At 49.4% G+C, this 19,659-nt stretch overlaps 2 protein-coding genes across 4 annotated transcripts in view; both read right to left on the minus strand.

Moving 5' to 3' along the window:
• SH3PXD2A (SH3 and PX domains 2A) overlaps nt 1-11,716 on the minus strand; it is a 258,939-nt gene extending 247,223 nt beyond the window's left edge. For 2 of the 3 annotated variants that reach the window (XM_054436530.2, XM_054436528.2), the window contains exon 1: nt 11,325-11,716. In XM_054436530.2, coding sequence (XP_054292505.1) covers nt 11,325-11,396 — 72 coding nt within the window. In that variant the 5' untranslated portion in view covers nt 11,397-11,716. The remainder of the gene's footprint in view (nt 1-11,324) is intronic. The other variant, XM_054436529.2, reaches the window with a different exon arrangement.
• Nucleotides 11,717-12,898: 1,182 nt separating this feature from the next.
• Nucleotides 12,899-19,659, minus strand: part of STN1 (STN1 subunit of CST complex) — a 61,501-nt gene continuing 54,740 nt past the window's right edge. The window contains exons 11-12 of the transcript XR_008491981.2: nt 16,336-16,489; nt 12,899-13,477 (exon numbers count right to left, since the gene is read on the minus strand). The gene's annotated coding sequence lies outside the window, so the exon portion shown is untranslated. The remainder of the gene's footprint in view (nt 13,478-16,335; nt 16,490-19,659) is intronic.

Raw genomic sequence — 19,659 nt, forward strand, 5'->3', positions numbered from 1 at the left:
GATGGGCAAGATGCTGCACCTCCCTGAGCCTCAGTTTCCTCCCCTATAAAACATAGGTGACGACCAGGGTTTGCTGTGGGGATTAAATGAGACAAGTGCCTGCATCTAAAATGGACTCCACCCATACATTCTCTAACCTGACATCCCCACTTCCCCTGCCTGGGAGCCGCCACATTCAGAAATAACAAAAAACATGAGGCTGCTTGCTTCAAGTTGCCAATGAGTGATGGCTAAAGTCAGTAATTAATCCCAGCTTGAGACCAAAGTGCAGACATTGTTCTATTACGGACCTTAACTCTGCAAGTTTGCCAGCCCACTGGGGCTCTGACCAGCAGAAATCCCTGGACTGCCACCTCTGGGAATCTCACACTCATCAAGAAGTGATTCTATCCCTTCTGGGTGCCAGGCACTGTGCTGAAGCCTCAACTAATCTGTTCCAGCCCAGGAGGCAGAATTCAGGACAGAGTTTCACCCTCTCGGAGCTCCACTGCCAGCCCCATGCCAGGCCGGCCAGGCCTCCTCCTCTGTTGTTCCAGAGAGAAATTCTCCCACACAGGCAAGTCCCTTAAAATAGCCTTTTGGGTCTGGGCCATTAGGAAACGGGATAACGCTGGGTCAGAACTGGGCCTACCATGAAAGAGTTTACAAAGCAGCCACTTCAAAGGACAGGGACAATCCCTATACGCTCTGAACACTTAGATGGGGAAAAGCAACCAGGGCAAGTTCCCCACGAGGAGCACCTTCTCACAGAAGCCCCTGTAGCCCTGCGTGCCCTGAAAAGGGACCAAGTGTGTAAGACACAGTGATGGTGTAAAACCAGGCGCAGGCTGGGGAAGGGGAGGGAGGTCACATCTGCCTGGGTTTGTGCTTTCTTAACAATGCTACCTGCACTCTCCAAACCTCAGGTTCCACACGAGTCAAATGGGGTTAAAAATGCATACCTTCATGGGCACACTGGGGCCAGAGGTTATAAATCAAAGGCCAGGCAATGCCTGGCATAAAATGGGAATTCAATATGTGGTAGCTGTGTCAGAGGCATGTGAACCAGAGCAACTCCAGCTTGAATAGGGGCTGGGTAAAACAAGGCTGAAACCTACTGGGCTGCATTCCCAGATATTTAGCCATTCTAAGTCACAGAATGAGATAGGATGTCAGCAGAAGATGCAGGTCATAAAGACCTTGCTGATAAAATAGTATGCAGTAGGCTGGGCGCGGTGGCTCACACCTGTAATCCCAGAACTTTGGGAGGCTGAGCCGGGCAGATCACCTGAGGTCAGGAGTTCGAGATCAGCCTGGCCAACATGGTGAAACCCCGTCTCCACCAAAACAAAATACAAAAAATTAGCCGGGCATGGTGGTGCGCGCCTGTAATACCAGCTACTCGGGAAGCTGAGACACGAGAATCACTTGAATCCAGGAGGCGGAGGTTGCAGTGAGCCAAGATTGCGCCACTGCACTCCAGCCTGGATGACAGAGCGAGACTTCATCTCAAAAAAAAAAAAAAAAAATGGAAAACAGCATGCAGTAAAGACGACAGCTAAAACCCACCAAAACCAAGATGGCAACGAGAGTGACCTCTGGTCATCCTGACCACTACACTCCCACCAGCGCCATGACAGTTTACAAATGCCATGGCAATGTCAGGAAGTTACCCTATATGGTCTCACAAGGGGAAGCATGAATAATCCACCCCTGTTTTAGCATATCATCAGGAAATAACCATAAAAATGGGCAACCAGCGGCCCTCGGGGCTGCTCTGTCTATGGAGCAGCCATTCTTTTATTCCTTTACTTTCTTAATAAACTTGCCTTCACTTTACTCTATGGACTCGCCCTGAATTCTTTCTTGCTGGAGATCCAAGAACCCTCTCTTGGGGTCTGGATTGGGACCCCTTTCCTGTAACAGCTCTATGATGATGGTGGTGATACAATACGGGCCAAGGTCTCCTTTAGTGAGAGCACTCCTCAAAAAAGGATAACAACGTGGGTTCTCCATCAGGGACCACACACTGATGGGCAAAAGTGCAAACCAGCCCACATTCCATCAATCCCTACCCCACCTGGTACACCCTGCAAGTTCATTCTGAACATGGGGCATTACTTCCACTCCTGACTCCCTGAAGTTGTGGTCAGATCTGATAAGAGTGATCAGTTTCCAACAGGTCTGAAGTTCATGCTCCAGGGATCCCAGAAACAGGATAAATGGTCCCACACGCCCCACTGCATAATTTATGCTGTATTGACACACACACACAGAGTCTACCCCGACCCAGCCATGGGCCTCCGCCCAGGCTTGGGGAGGGTGGCTTCCTCGCCAGCCAAAGGGAAATGACAGCACAGGGACAGAGAAAGCAACCCAGTGGAGGGGCAGAAACCACAGCTGTTTCCCCTTTGCTAACTCAGCCACTTAGATATCACTTCCTCCACTCAGGTAACAGCAGGGAGAGATGGGACTGGGAATAACTCTGTCTTTTCCTGTTCACAAAAAAATGATTGGTTTGGAAAGAAGGAAAACCAGAGGCCGTTTTCTAGAAGAGATCTTCACTAAGAGCCTAAGTACTCCTGAGTCAACTCTGTCTATGAGGCTTCTCAGGAGAGGTGGCTGGGCAGGTGAACCTTGTTTAAAAATTCCCTGAGGTCAGGAACAACTCGTTTTGTATAGCATCCCTGCCCTAGATAATTAAGAACCCAGACTGGGGGATCAAGGGACCCGCTCACACAGCTATCATTTCTGGGCTCAGTGCTTTCCAAAGCAGCTTTTATACCTGTCCTCCCCTCTGCAAGGCAAGCCTGAAAAGAAGCAGTTGCCCCATTTTCTAGATGGGCAAATGTAGTTCTAGAAGGGGGAGGTGACATGTGGAAGATCTCACGGCTTGAGGAGCCAACCAACTAGGCCTAAGGTGGAACCGTGGGGCCCAGGCATCCTGGGTGTATAATGTGTCATTAAGCGGTCTCTGTGGGGACAGCGCAGGCTTTGGAGCCAGCAGACCTGGGTCAGTGCAGGCCTCTCCACCTGCAGCTCATCCTGCGTGGCATCTGGCAATTCATTTGAGCTCTCTCAGCCTTTGTGCTCTCACCTGTACAGTATGGATGCTGGTGGGAGCTACATGCTGTGTGGGGCTTTTCTGAGAACATCCATACGAAAGTCTTAGCACATAGAAAACATTTAGAAAGGTCAGCTGTTATTTTTATTATCATATTTTCCCTAAGAATAAGGTTTACTAGACTATCTGGGAGTGTAGCAGAGGTCAAATAAATGAAGAGGTAGTTTGAAGCATTGCATTTATTTATTTGTTTTTAGAGACAGGGTCTTGCTGTCACCGAGGCTGGAATGCAGTAGCATAATCATAGCTCACTGCAGCCTCCAACTCCTGGGCTCAAGTGATCTTCCCACTTCAGCCTCCCGGGTAGCTAGGACTACAGGTGTTCATCACCATGCCTAGCTTTTTAGAATTTTTTTTTTTTTTTTTTGAGACAGGGTCTCACTCTGTCACCCAGGCTGGAGTGCAGTGGTGTGATCACGGTTCACTGCAGACTCAACCTCCTGGGCTCCAGCCATCCTCCCATCTCAGCCGGCTGAGTAACTGGAACTACAGGTGCATGCCTCCACACCTGGCTTATTTTGGCTTATTTTTTAATTTTTTTGTAGAGATGGGGTCTTGCTACATTGTCCAGGCTGGTCTGAGCTCCTGGCCTCAAGTAATCCTCCCCACTTTGGCCTTTTGAAGCACTGGGATTACAGGCATGAGCCACCATGCCCAGCTGAAGCACTGCATTTAAAACTAAAACAAGTTCAGGCCAGGCGCAGTGGTTCACACCTGTAATCCCAGCACTTTGGGAGGCTGAGGTGAGTGGATCACCTGAGGTCAGGAGTTCGAGACCAGCCTGGCCAACATGGCAAAACCCCACCTTTACTAAGAATACAAAAATTAGCTGGGTGTGGTGGTGCATGCCTGTAATCCCAGCTACTTGGGAGGCTGAGGCACGAGAATCGCTTGAACCCGGGGGGTGGAGGTTGCAGTGAACCAAGATCGCACCACTGCACTACAGCCTGGGTGACAGAGCGAGACCCCAACTCAAAAAAAAAAACCTAAAACAAGTTCAGAGAGATCCTGAAGTAGAAGGCAACATTAGTGTGAATGGTTCAGAAGACACAGACATGCTGGGCTCTGCTCAGACTGTGAGGTATTGGCCCCCAGAACCTACGAGGATAGGCGCGTTCTCGCTCTTGCCACTGGGGTACTGTGGATGGAAATTACTCCACCTGAAACACTGCTGCATCAGGCCCTCCCATACAGGGTCCTATGCTAGTTAAGACCCAAAGCAGCTGACACCTCACTTCCTGCTGCTCCCTCTTCTCCTCCTCCTCCTCCTCAACCCTTCCTCCCCAAGAGCCCGGGTGCAATCAACTTTTTATGGGGAAGCCAGACCCCTAGGAGTGAGAGCTGTAAACAGGAGGGGTGGGACCCAGCTGGCCAACTAAAGAGTCCCCCAGGCAGAGCTAGAAAAAGATTCCAGTCCTTACCTAGCTCTGTTCCAGGCACAGTCGCAAAAACAGCGCTGGAGCCCACCAGGAGGACCTCAAAGTGACTATTTAGCTCCCTTTCCCTGCCAAGCCCTTGGGAGAAAAGGAAGGTTCCAAGGTGTCTACAAAATAAACTGAATTCCCTCTGCTGACATCAGAGCCTCTCAGAGCTGGCCTGAGCTTTCCTGTCATCCTTCTCTCCCTCATCCACCCTCGGCTTTGGCCAGCTTTTCCTTGCACGTTCCACCTCCAGCACCTTTGCTTTTCCCTTTCTTGGAATGCCCTTCCTCAGTTTTCCCATCTAAATCCTACTCTTTCCCAGCCAAATCCTAATTACACCTCAAGGCCCATCATGAAGCTGCCTTCTCCAGTCGGTCTTCCCTGGAAACTTCAGTTCACAGAGTGCTCTCCCTTCTCTGAACAGCTTCAGGACTTAGTGATTGTGATAGCAAATACTTATGCTGAGCTCCATAAGGCACCAGGTACTGGTCTAAGCTCTTTACAATTACAAACTCATTTCATCTTCATCATAACCCTAAGAGCTAGGTCCAACTTTCCCCATATATTCTTTTTTTTTTTTTTACTGATGAGGAAACTGAGGCTCAGAGACATAAGTAACTTGCACTGTATCCCACGGCAGTGAGTGGTGGGGCCAGGATATCCCAATGCTCAGCCAAGGGACACGGTACACAGGAGCTCTGGGACAACACAGCCTCCCAGGTGCACCCCTTATCCCCAGGTGGTGCTGCCTGGACTCGCTGCTTATTTTCTCTCTCACCAAGCCAGCTCTGATGGGGAAGAAGTGGCATTCATAGACGTGGGTGTCAGAGACCAGGGTGAGAATCCCAGCCCTGCCACGGAATTACTCTGAGTAGAATGACACGAACCCTCTGAGCTTCAATTTCCCCATCTATAAAATGGGGATAAAAACACCTACCTAATCACATGGGGTTGTTATGAGGTTCAAGTAAAATCGCCTCTAAAGGCATCTTCTGCATTGCCTGGCACATAGTAGGTGCCTGTATGTTAGTTCTCCCCCTTCTTACGGGATCTTAACCCCATAAGCCTTGCCGGACTCTGACCAGCACCATGCACACAGCAGGAGCTCAGTCTCTGCGGCTGATGTGGTGACTTGCCTGGGGGTTACCCAGAGGCACAAGAGGGATCCTCCTGCGGCCCCCATCCCCTTCGCAGCTGGGCTCCTGACCTTTCATTCACCTGCCCGCCTGTGACTGGCTGCACTACCGGCAGCAGAAGCCCGGGCCAGGCAGGAAATAGCACGCTGCTCTGGGAACCCGCCTCTGGAAGCCCTGACCACTCTATTGGGCGCTTCCATTATTTTTGGCAATTGTCACGGCAGAGAACACCTCTGGCCCTCACTCAGAACCTAGTTCCAAAGCCAGAATCTCCACCTCATTTCCCACACACACCCCTTGTCCTTCCTGTCCCCTGGATCCCTATCCTAATCCACTATCCCTTTCCTGGATTCTAGAACTCGAGAGGAGTAAGTGGGACTACCATGTGTATAACTCTATTATTTGTTTCATTTTGTCTAATTAAGAGGTAAAAGAGAACACAGTTGCCCGTTAGACTTTTTCTGGCCAAGAAATAGTCTGGTCAGTGACTCAGGCTGAGGCAATTAGAAGGCAATTTACAGGGAACTGCTGTGCAAACCCAAAGTCAGAAGTCCTCACAACACTTCCCTAATTCATAGCCTCCACGGTCAGTTAACTCATGCTGGCCCCGGAATATCTCTTTGGAAAATACAGCAGCTGGGGCTTGTATTTCTGGGCTGGAATCGGTCTCCTCTGACATCAAATAGGTTTATTTTTCCCTTCTCTTCCCTTCCCCTCTGCCTGCCACCACACATGGTAATTTCTACCCTGGTTTGCCCCCCAAAAGCCCTCACTCAGCTCGACACAGGGTTGCGATAAATGGCTGGCTGTGCTCCCTGTTCCAACGGCCTTGAAGGATGTGGTTGGTTGTTCCATGAGCAGGGAGCCTTGTCAGACCCGTGAATCACCCCTCGATCACTTCCCTCCCCAGAGAAGAAACCGTTCCCATGCTTGTGCATGTGTAAGAGAGACAGAGGGACAGAGAGAGCAGGCAAGAGTGCTAACCCATGTGTGGTGCTGACCTTGGGGCTAGGATCCTATTTGACCTTGCCCTTACCCAGAGCAACCTCTTTCCTTCTCTCCTAACCTCTGTTTCTTCCCAGCTTACCAGAAAGCCACCACCAGATCCCAATGCTCAGCTCCAGGAACCCCTCCAGGTCTGAACAGCTGCTCTGTGTTTATCTGTTCCTCTTGGAGGCTGGGTGTTTTCCATGGGGCGTGTAACCCACTTCCCCATCAGACTGTGAAAAGCTGGGCCGTCCTTCTTGCCTCAGTCTTTCCTTTTCTCTCAGATTCACCGATTGTGTCCTAAATCACCTGCAGTGCCTTGGTGATCAGGAACAGCAGATGGCAACTAGTATATGGTGCATGCCCATGGTGGGGTCAGGCACTGGGTAGACACTACCCCAAATTATCTCAGGCCAACTTCCCAAGAGCCCTGTGAAGTTACAGGTGAGGAAACTGAGGCTCAGAGTGACAGCCCAAGGTTGCGCATCTAGGAAGTGCCACAGGTAGGACTGAAGCACTGATCTGCCCAACACCATACTCATTCCATAATGGAACTGGCCCTGAAAAAGACCCTTGCAGGCTGTGGCTGCACGTTCTCATTCCTGTGGGGCTGGAGTCACAACCTAAGGGCTGAGAAAAAAAAAAAAAGAAGGGCACAGAAATGAATGAGTTTGGGGCCAATTCCTAAGCATGTAGCTCCCAAGACCAAGAATAAAATCTGGGATGATCTAAACAGAGGAAGAATATATTATTTCCACAAGGTCAACCCTTAATTTATTACCCTAAGCATTACTGGGGACCAGATACCAGCCTGAAGTTGCTCTACTCCTCCTGCCTCACAGTGACCCGCCTGCGTTGCCCACCACGAACTCACCTGCAGGGCACATGGTAGATGTCTCCACAGTGAGGCAGTCCTAAAGACAACCCTGCACTGCTCTGTCACCATGGAACAGGGCTGAGCCTGGCCTTCCTGCCCGGATTCTAATGGAAGAGAAGGGCCCCACCTTATATCCACATCCTCCTTTGGAGCTAACCTGACCTGCATTGCCCTAGATCTGCCTTGTGCTAGCTGCGAGACCCTAAGCAAGTTGGTGAATTGCTCCAAGTCGCAGTTAATTCATCTGTAAAACGGAATCCAAAAACCTACCCCACATTAGGGTACATTCAGTGACCTGCAGGAATCACACGAAAACACGAGTGTTAAGTATGTTTCACCATCGATGGTAACTGCTAAACTGGCTATTATTTGCATTCCCCAAAGAGTCCTGCAGAGGATCAGAACATTCATGATTGGTATTTGTCTGAAATAAACAATTAGGAAATAATAAAACAACTGTGAAAGTGCAAAACCTCCCAAATCCAAATAGATATAATTTCTTGTTTGTTTTAGATAAACGAGCTTTTCTCCACCACACGAATTGACATATACCTACACCTGCCTGTGAGCACAAAGAATCCGGTGGACCTGAATTCAAATCTTTACTGAAAAACTTTCAAATGAAGGAATCTGCATTCTGCATCCAGCATCATCAGGACCATTTTCGAGACAAGTGGTCAGACGCCAAAGCCAGTTTACCTAGGGTCTCCCCAGGCACAGCTCAGAAAGCCAGGAAAGGAGCCTAGCTTCATGCCAGGGAGCCTGACCTTAGTAGCAGCTGCGTGCCCTTCTCAACCCCACCCCAAGCAGGGGCCTGGCAGAGAGGAAGGAAGCCAGGGCTGAGTGCCATCCCCATGATGGAAGCTACTTGCGTGCCTTCATGAACGGACGGACAGCACAGGACCCTTCGTGTTCAGGCAGCTCCCCCTCCCCGTGGGGATGAGCAAACTCTTTGCAGAATGTCCTGACAGAACCTTTGCAGTGTGTTCCCAGCACTCTGGAGCCAGCAGAGCTCCTCCTGCGTGGGCCCCAGGCCTCTCATCGGCTAGCTCTGGCTAACACGCACATCCCGTAAAACCTCTCTGCTCTGCAGTTTACCAAACCACAGACTCGGAATTCACCATCAGCAGAGGAGAGGCTGGAAGGAGGCTTGCTCCTCCAGTGTAGAGGGTTTCCAGAACATAGGCGATGGGTGCAGCATGTCCTGCCAGCTGACCACACCAGAGGGCCTTACCCACAACACTTGAGCTTCTGGTGTGTGGTATCCACCGTGCAAGGGCCAGGAGAGGAAGAGGCTGCAGCCTCCCCCAACCCGCTCCTCCTGCCCCTGTCTGTCCCACCAGGCCCTTTCTATTACTTTCTTTCCCCCTTTCTATTATTGGATATGCTTATGTTATGTATTAATATATACGCAATGCCCCAAATGGGTAGAAACTTTTTGACCACCAGTTATTTGTCCTCTTAGCCAAACCCAACCAGACTTAGGGTACATGCAATGAAAAAAACCCAGCTGTGAGTAGCTGTGTTGCAAGTTACTTTACCCAATCTGGCTCTCCATTTCCCCATCTGTAAAATGAAGGAGTTGAGCCAGATGAGTCTTCGGGTCTCTGCCCGTTCCACAATTCCACAACATGTAACACTTTCTCCTCTCAGTGTTTTCCAGAACCCTAGTTCAGAACTCTGCATGGCCCCATCTGTTCAGTGACATCACTCCCTGCCCCAAACATAATGTCATCGATTCTTACTCGGGAAGCGGAGATGTCCCGGGAAACACTTTGTCTGTAAAAAGGAAGGAAATGATCATTTCGAGGGAACTGGACAGGACTTCTTTTGTGTTTTTCACATAGAACAAGTTATTATCAATCTTAAAACCCAAAATCTTTCTTCCTTTTTGCCAGACCATTAATAGCTGCTTTTCAAAAATACTTTCTTAGTCAGAATCTCACCAATAATAAGCTACCATTTAATAAGAGCTCACTGCGTGCCAGGAACTGGGCTAAGTGCTTTACATAGATGATCTCATTTAATTCTCCCAACAAGTACATACTATTATTATCCTTACTTGAAATTGAGTAAACTGAGGCTGGGGGAGGTTTAAATAACTTGCCAAGGTGGCACAGCTAGTTAGTGGCTGCGTGCCAGGCTTTGAGCAAGACCGTCTAACTTCAGAGCCCCAGCACGCAACCTTGCCTTTCATCCTGTCTGCGGTGGGCCCCGGTTCTAGTTTTTTACCAGTGTGTCCTGCATCTGCAACCTTGGGCACCATCGGTGGGAGCTGAAATGTGATGTTTCATTTAAAATCCAGAGATGGAAATGCACCTGCCTGGGTCTCAAAGCAGAGTACCATCTGTTGAATGCAGTGCCGAGCTCAACCGAGGACTACAAATGAGAACCCTTAAAACTTAGCCTGCAACATTTGAGAAAAATAAACCCTGGGATATACAAAGGGACATCTGTCCACAGAGCAGGTTGACCACCTGGTGACCCAAGACCTCCAAAAAGAGCTTTCTTGTAACAGCAGCGGAAGATGCTTGCTGGACCAGATGACATAAAAGAAACAACTCTAAGGGTGTCAGGGACTGGACCCGACAGGCACCCACCTCCCTGCCTAGTCAGGAACCTGCCTCCACATTTACCTCCTCCCCATATGAGCCCAGCCGCATTTGCTCAGCTGTAAAGAAACTCAAAGTTCAGAGCTACACTGGTGACAAAGGCAAAAAGAGTAGCCCGAGGCTGACATTGCCACAAACCCCAGTCCCTTTGCAACAGTGGAAGAAAAGGCACTTCAGAGATCAATGTACAATCCAGGGCAGCAACCAGCGCCTGTTTTAACTGTTAAGATTAATGCTTTGAGCACTGGAACTGCTCCTCTAAATACCCAATTTGCAAATAACATGCAGTCCTCTGTGCTTGGGTCTCTTCTATCTCAAGTACAGGGGCACAGACGCTCAGAGGGGTCAAGGACACCGTGTTTACTTCCTAAGGTGTGAGGGATGGGAAGACAGGACCGGCTGAGATGAAAGGGGAACTGTCACATAGGCTCTGGAGCTGCCCCAGTCAACCCTAACCCCTTCTCATTAAAGTTTGGGGGAGGAAGGGGGAGGGGCGGTTCCTCGGAGACCACAGCAAACATTCGCCTCCTCGTGTCTGGAGATGGAGCATCACTTAAGAGGAAATGAACCCGGTTAAGGGTCACGTCCAGAGGAGGGATAAAAGGAAAAGCCACAATTCTCCTCACACCGACGGACACAATGGCTTTAAGAGGGAAATCAAAGCTCAGCGCGGAGGGTGGAGGTTGGGCCAGGGGGCGGCGGCTTCCTTCTGCCCCCAGCCCCAGGCCTAGGAAGGCAGAGACAGCTGGCGTGGGAGGCAGGGCGCGAGGCTTCCCCTCCCCAGGGCGAGCTCTGAAAGCATCCCAGGCTGTGTGAGCGTGAGCGCCCAGGGCCCCTGGGGAGGGCCGAGGAGATGCGCTTTCCCGACGGGGCTGCTCTGCGAGGGGTTGACGAAAGCTCCCCCCACCATCCATCAAAGGCGGACAGATGACTTCACCGTTGTAACAGACAAGGGCAGCCACTTGCCAATTCCAATGCCAAAAAAAGAAACCGGGGGGGGAGGGGGGAGGAGGAAGGACAGAAGAGGCTTCCCTGGAGATCACAGCCCCGCGAAGAAACTCCACGGCTGCTGGTTGCCCAGTGGGCGCTTAGCTTCGGGACCTCACAGCTGGGAGGGGCGAGGGGCCATCCGGGGCCCTCCCGGGACCTCGGGTCACTCCCAGCAGGGTCGGCGGGGGCTGTACTCACGTAGTGCTTGGAGGGGTTCCTCCGCTTCTCCACGTCCACCACGGTGGCATCCTGCACGCAGTAGGCGAGCATCTTCCCCCACAAAGCAAGTGGCGCCCCCGGCGGCGTCACCTTCTCATCCCGGCCGGGCTCCGGCTCCTTCTCCAGCTGCACAGGTCCCGGGGCCGCCCGCCACCCCGGCCCGGCGCTCCGAACGCTGCCCGGACTCCCGGCGTCCACAGGTCCGGGCCCAGGGACGGGGAAGGGTCCCGGAGGGCGCGCGGGCTCCGTGCGCCCTGGGGAGCTCCCCGCCGGCCTGCGGCGCGCCCCTTCACTCCCGCGCGGCCGCCGCGCTGCGCTCGCCCGCTCGCTCGCTCGCTCTCTCCGCCGCCCGGTAGGTCCGGCGGGAACTGGCGGAGCAGAGGAGGGGCGGGGGTGTGTCCCGCCGGCGAGGGGACGGGGCGGGGGCCCCGGAGCCTGCTGTCAGCGTCCTGGGGAGGGGCCGGCGGCTCCCCTTCGCCGCTCTCCGGCTCGGGCTCCGGGGGGATCGGCGCTGGCGGAGGCTGTGGGCGCAGGAGGCGGAGGCAGGGCCTGGCAGGCAGGGAAGGGAAGGGAGGGAGGGGAGAGAGGGGAAGCGCGCGGGGAGGGGCTCCGGGCCGGGGGAGGGGCTCGGGGCGACGGGGAGGGGGCTGCAGCCCGGCCCCAGTGGCAGGGGCGGGCCGTTGAGCCCCCACCCGAGCCCAGCGCGCAGCCAGCGGCCTGGCGCGGCACCGGGCTAGTTCGCCGGGTACAAAAACTCAGGGTGGCTTCGGGGGGAGAGGGAGCGGGGAAAGTGAGCCCAGCGCGCCCCCAACCTGGCTTTCCGCCTCGGAGCGGATCTGTGCCTTTTTGTCCCCACTTTTATGTCCCCCTACCACTTCCACCCCCAGATCTTTTTAATGAGAAGTAGTTTATTACCCGGCTGTTACTGCCCAGGCCCCGGAGGAGGAGATGGGAATGGGGAAAAGGCCAGCTTTAAATCCTTCAAGCCAGAGCCTCTTTGGACGAACCACCTGACCCTCTGCAGGTCACAAAGGGTGAATTCTCCCCCGAAAAGTGATCGATTCGTTGCCTGAGTCGTCCATCGATCTGGGCTTGTGTAACTACCATGTGCATCATTTACCAATGACAACGTTACAGACTCTGCATAACACCACTGCCTTAAGCCCAGGGCTCCCCTGGGGACCCTCCCCAGGCTGGCGACAGGGAAAGGAGCATACAATGGTGGGAAAACCCACCCGGTTGGAGGCCAGCTCACCATGAGCCCCAGGCTCTGGCATTCTCACCCCTCCCTCTAGTCTGGAAAACCCACTTTCCAAGCCACTTGTCCGTGGTCCCTGGACTTGGAGCACAGTTACTACTTAATTCAATGTAGCTTCCCCCCTTCTAGTTCAACATTTTTTTCCCATTCTGCTTTCAAACATTTAAAGGGTAGTGTTTTCACAACTACTCCAGTTGTTACACAATCACAATAAAGCTTTGTGACTGTGGACCAATGTGAAACATCTGAAAAGAGGACAAATAATTTTATGACCTAATTGCATTAATACTTTCTTCTGTGCGTTCTCTAGACTGTCAGAACCCAGGCACAGATCTAAGGCTTTATTTAGTCACATATTTGCTCTGTACAGAGTAACCCACTATTCCTCCAACCTTCCTGGGGAAGGGCGCCAGGACACCAAACGATGGCACAGGACAAAGAAAAAAAAAGATGGATGGGCCTAGGGGTCTCAGACTGTGCGAGATCTTGGCACCAGGCCAGAGCTTCTTGGTCAGAGAAGATGACAGAAAACCTTTGTGAATGTTGGAGTAGGAGTCCTGGGGGAAGGTGCACCTGGTAATGTTGCTCAGCTGATGGGAAAATGGGAGGACAGGGCACTACCTCCATGAGCAAGGATTATTCCCTGAAAGGATGAGAGGTAGACCTGGAACAGGCCCTCCATATTGAGCTCCTGAACGTGGGAGGGTGCTGGCCAGCTCCAGGTCCTCTCTGATGATGGATCAAGACAGCCTGTGAGTTTGTGAGGAAGAGATTCATCATGGCTCTCGGATAACTCGTCTTCTGTGGATGGCAACGTCTTCTGGAAGTGCTAATAAAACCTGAGAAGCCACCAGTGAGGGGAGCTGGTGTTTAGCTGTTGTGGGGGGAAGAAGAGGAGGGGGTTTAGTTTGATTTGGGTCCCCTTGTGAATCAAAGCAGTCAGCTCACCTAAAACAGCACCAGTGGTTTCCTTATTACCCTTCTTTCGGACCCAGATCCACAATGAACACATCAAGCACAATAAATTTGTAGGAGAGAGGGCCCAGTTCTTCCCCACTTCCTAGCGGCCTACAAGGTGGTAGCCTTTCTCCTGCCTAAAAAACTCCCTGCAACTTGACATTTTATAAATTCAGGCCTTTAAGCCTGACTTGAGCATACTCCCAACCTCCCCCTTTGTTCCGTAATTACCTTTATTGGAGGGAACAACTGAGTGCTCCCCACTCAACCCCATGGTGCCAAGATCTGGGCAGAAGTTATTTCTACCTGTGGGAGGAAAATGTCTTTTCTGTACTGGGGCCGTATGTCCAAGGGGATTTAAGTATGAAATGGTGCAGGCTATCTTTTCTCTGGGTACATTTCAACCTCATGCAGATTTATTTCCCACAGTGCCTTGGGAATTCCTTTCTGTTCAATACACATTTATTGAATGCCTCACATGTGCCTGGCAATCCCCCAAAAATGACAGAGCCTGGGGGAAGTTTCCTTGGAAACAGGGACTGTGCATCATTCATTAAATACCCCAACTATGCGTGGCACACAGTAGGTATATAGGATGGCCTGTGTTGAAAACATCTGCTCAAAGAGCTAGTGCTAGAAAGGATTAGAGAAACCCCTATTTTGCCACCTCCGCCCATGAACTGGAGATGACTCCAACCCAAGGACATTGTGTGAGTTAAAAATGACAAAATATAATTGTAAAAAAAATTTTTTTAAGTTTAGGATAAGTAAGGGAAAGAGAAGCCAACATAAAGATGCAAACTGATACCTGAAAATCTGATTTTCGAAAACAGGTAATTGTAGAATGCTTAGAATCAAAGAACTTTCCAACTAGAAGGGACAAGAGAGGTTATTTATTTCTCTTATTTTACAGAGGAACAAACCAAGGCCAAGAAAAACTAAGCAAGTTGCTTGATGCCACATAGCCAGTTAGTCCCAAACCAGCTGTCTTTCCCCTCCACATTTATGTGCCTATACTAGGGCAAGAAGAGCTTGTTTAAAGGGCACACTTAGCACACCTGCAGGTCTAGAATGTTGCATTCACTCAAACCCTGGAGTCCCTGGTTCCAGTTCTCCATTCACACAAGCATACGAACTCGTGATGCCTGGACTTCCCAATAAAGAGGACTGTACACTCCTCTAGAGCAGAGGCTGTGTGTGTCTCCATGGTCCTCTGTGTACGTGCAAATTCCATCAGCTCCCCTAAAGCAGAACCCGCCCTACCTCCTCTCCCATGAAGGGTCTTTGTGACCACGCCCAAAGAAGACAACATGCAGGAAAGCACTGGAAATCACAGCGTGCTATATGAAAGCACAGGAGAACCTTCTCTTCCTCTTCAGAAATCGAATGACAATTGCTAATCATACATTTGTTTACTAATCATACATCACCCTGTGACAGCTCAGCCTTCACTGTATTGAACCTTATTTGTATCTTTTATTGTTATTTAACTTTCCTGTGCTTTAGGTTGTGCCTTCTAAGCCAGTAAGAAGCCTTTGAAGGCCTTGAGGACCATGAACTTAGACTTGGACACCACCCTTTCCCTCCCCACCCTCATCATCCAGCACCTCTGCCACCTGCCACCTGCCACACACACCTGCCCACTCAGCGCAGAGCTTTATACATGCCAGGCCCTCAATAAATGGTTGTCTTTTTAAATTACTGGGATCTCAGCAGATATTTGTAGATACTGCTGGGGCTAAGTGATGCCTAAGAAGAATTGGAGGATAGAGTCTCAGAGCAGGAATTACCCAACCTGGGTTCTGGTCCTGGCTTAACCACAAACCAGCCTGTGACCTTGAAGTTCTTTCCCACGTCTGGGTCTCTGGCGCTCTTTCTGGCCCTTTCTATGCTGTACAATGGTGGATAACTTACATGAACTGAGGTCTAGCCAGACTCTCCCCCAGAGTTGTGTAAATTTGAGTGAAATTTGGGGCCCTCTTCTGGCCAAAGTTGTTTTAGCACTTTTACCTCCTGCCGCAGGGACAGGCAGGAGGGCTACAGACTGTAAGCGGTCCAGCGCTCATGCTTCTCTCTCTGCTTCTTCTCATCCTCCTCCTCCTTTTTCTTCTCCCCCACTCCCTTTCTCTCTCAAATCAGCCCTGATCTATTTATTGACTTATGTTTGGGGAGTGTCTTGAGGATGGTCCCGCCTGAGTGTGGAGCAGACAGCAAGGCCAACTGCCCAGAGAAGTAAATTGCTTGTCAGGCTTCTCCTCTCCTTGCTGGGGAACAGGACCAGGATATGGCCCCAGAACTGCCCCACCACCCAGCCCCACTGTTCACGAAATCTAGCCATACTAACAGGCCCCTCCTGTTGCCAAACCATCAGATGGTGGAAGCCGCCTCCGTCTGACACCCAGCACAGTAAGTTCATCAGCGAAATCTCAACATGCTTCTTTACACGGTCCCTTGAGAGTCTCACTCTCCTGTCTTAGCCTGGATGCCAGTGAGGGTACGTGTGCAGCAGCAGGTTTTGATAGAACCACTTGAAATTCCAGCCTTAGCAAGTGGCCATGCCCCTGGAATACCAGAGGGAAATCTGGGAACTTGCACAGCCAAAGAGGCCAAGGACATAATTAGATTCACAGAGGAAAACAATATTATTCCATAACTCCAGGCTGCATCCCTAACCCTGACCAGACATCTGGCCCCCAAACTAGTGCATTGTGTTTTAAGACCTTCAGGAATGAGTGTGGATGGTTTCATACACTCTATCTCAACAATTGAACATACCTTGACGTGTATTCCTGGCTGGGAGGGGGTTGCCAGCATCATCTGGGTATAAAAGATCAGCCTGTATAGTTCTGTTTTAGTGATAAACCACCACAGATTTTCTTTTTCAAAATCCCCTGGATTTTCCAGAATCCAGCAAACCCTGAGTTGGCCTCTGGAAGACAAAAAGAACAGAAAAGAAAAATACCACGGGGAATTCAAAGGCAGTTTCTTTAAAAATAGCCTGAAGCCACAAATAACCAAAAATATGAGTCTGGTTTTGGTTTTATCCTCTCTTTTTTTTTTTCAATTCTTTATTCAGAAATGGCATAGAAATTACTGTTCTTTGTCCTGTTTGAATCCACACGTCTCTTTCAGGTGAAAGATTCAAGACCCTCAAAGTCAAGTCTAGCTTCAGCTCAAGCCCTGCCCTATCTAAAGCAGAAGATACCCCGCTAGTTGGTTCTTTTCTTGCCCAATAGGTGAGAGACAGAAAGCCTTAGCAGGCTGGGTTTTGCCTACATGGGTGAATCTGGCTGGGATTTGGATGGTCATCAACAAGGTATTGCCCTAGGCAGATTGCTATGATCTTACCTCCTAACAAATGAACAGTGTATGTCTTAGTTAAGACTCGTTGCTTTACAAATACTAAAAATTGAGCTAAGCTAGCTTGGAAAGGGGGAGGGGGCTTATTTCCAATATATAGTAGTGTCTCATGGAATCCACACACATCCTGGCTTCTTGAAGTAGTAGAACCAGGAAGTATCAAATCTTCAAGAACATGAGCAATAATAATTTTCTTCATCTCTTATCTCTGCTTAGCACTGTGTGCCTGATTTACTTTTTTGACTGCAGACTTTTTCTTGTTTCTTCACTCATGTAGCAGGAGTCCCCCACAACACATAAGTGTCTACCAATCTCTCAATTCCAGACACACCTGAAGACTCGCTGGCTGCCTCTGGAGTCCAGTTCCCCCGGTTTGCTGGGGAAAAAGAATCTGATTGCCCCAGCTTGGGTCATGCGTCCACCCTGTCCAGTCAATTACCATGGGCTGGAGTTCTGTGAATTTGATCATAAACCAACACATTTGTTTAGGGAATCAATTCTAAGAATGAGGGCCACATTGGGGCCCCTTCAAGTTACTATTCTTTAAATATTTATTCAGCATTAATTTAATGAAGCCTGGGAGAAATAAGTGTTCTATTAAGTGTGCGCCTCTTCCTGTACACTTAAAGTAAGGCATTTATTTATTTGTTTTTGAAAACTAAAACAGTTTTATTGGATAGTCTAAAGTGGATTATGTATTGCTACCAATTAATGTCGAGACCAGTTCTTATACAACAATAGTGATCTTTGTAAATACTTGTGTACTCAAGAAATAATGGTAGTCCTAAATTTGTGTTTAGATGTGAATAATAGCACACTTGTAAGTTGACTTAAAATTCTGAAATGATGCTTCATCAGACAGGGTTCCTATATCAAAGACAAGAGTCATGAGCCTGGAAGGGAATAAATAAGGGACAATGACGCAGAGATTAGCAGTATTGGTGAGTCATTCATTACCATCCTCCAGGCTGACCAGTCCAAGGAGAGTTGGAATCATGGAGGAGAGATTATCTGGAGGAGCTATAGTTTTGGGGGATGCAAAGATTTAGGATGGGGTGGGTGGGTGTGGTTAGCATCTAAATTAGTTTCTCCTTAAATTTCGATGTAAAATAAGGGATTTATTACATGGACTGAAAGCAATGTTTTCTGAATCATTTTTTACTTCATGGTTTTTCACACCTGGATAACGTTACTCACTTGCTTACCATAGATACATGTAACTTACATGAATACAGCTTCAAAGTCTTTTAAAAGATATCTTAAGAGTTTTTGTTTGTTTGTTTTTACTTTCATGGAGGTGAGATGTTTCCTGCATTTTTGGAGTTATTGCTTTTCATTTTTTATTTGTATTTTTTGCAGGGGAGAGGAATCAGTTTTCTGAATAGTTAACTTCTTGGGAGGCATATTAATAGGTTTGAACTTACTTAAAACAAATCATTCCTTCCAAGTAAGCAGCACTAGCCCATGCATTTTTGCACATTGGCCTTGCACCTGAGGTGATTGCTGCTGATTTAAAGGGCTATTTGGGGCAGGGGTCAGAGCTGATGGTCCAGGTCAGTCTACAAGTACAAAGCATCCTGCACATGCACACTCCAAGAATACTCCCTGGAGCAGGGCACAGTCACACACACCTGGACTCCCAGCTACTCCAAAGGCTGAGGCACGAGGATTGCTTGAGCCCAAGAGGTTGAAGCTGTAGTGTGCTATCATCGCACCTGTGAATAGCCACTGTACTCTAGCCTGGGCAACACAGCGAGATCTCATCTCTAAAAATTAAAATAAATTTAGAAAATGAAACTCCCTGGAGATGAGAGGTGCTTGTGAGGAAAGATTTTATATTTCCACTTAAGAGTGTTGTTTACTGTGGTAGGAACTGGACCATTTGTGCCAGGAGACCCTTGGAAAAATCCCTGTCTTTTGGGCCAAGACTCTTGGCCATTTGTCTATCTTATCTAACTCATGAGGGGTGGCCACTGCTCAGAAGTTTATAATCGAAATAGAAAAATCTTGCCGATGGAGAGCCAAGAAACCATGTAGACAATGTCTGATTATTAATTAATGATTTTACTAAAACATAAGAATGCAAACTCTATAAGCACAGAGATGTTGGCCTGGTTTGCTCATCATCGCACACCCCCAAGTGCTGAGAACAATGTCTGACACATAGCCAGTTTTCACTCAATGTTTGTTAAATGAATGAATGACTGAAATAAGACATAAAGATAATTATTGAAAAACCTTTCAAATGAAATCTGACTCTTAAGAGTTCTGAATCTTTTGCTCATTGCCGTATAAAAAGCGCCAATAAGCCAGCTGCAGTTGCTCACGTCTGTAATCCCAGCCCTTTGGGAGGCCGAGTCGGGCAGACCACTTGAGCTCAGGAGTTCGAGACTAGCCTGGCCAACATGGTGAAACCTCATCTCTACTAAAAATACAAAAACTAGCTGGGCATGGTGGTGGGTGCCTGTAATCCCAGTCACCTGGGAGGCTATGGCAGGCGAATTGCTTGAACCCAGGAGGCAGAGGTTGCAGTGAGCCAAGATCGCACCACTTCACTCTAGTGTGGGTGACAGAGCGAAACTCCATCTCAAAAAAAAAAAAGAAAAAGAAAAAAAAGTGCCAATTAATTACTTCTAGATTCTGTAAGGAGAAGAGAGTGTCTCCTGATCTCCTCCCAAATTTCTGCAGCACCAATGTATATTTCACCAGTTACATAGATAGAGGTACATGTGTGGAAAC

The sequence above is a fragment of the Pongo pygmaeus genome, chromosome 8 (genome assembly GCF_028885625.2).
Source record: "Pongo pygmaeus isolate AG05252 chromosome 8, NHGRI_mPonPyg2-v2.0_pri, whole genome shotgun sequence".
Taxonomy (NCBI): Eukaryota; Metazoa; Chordata; class Mammalia; order Primates; family Hominidae; genus Pongo; species Pongo pygmaeus.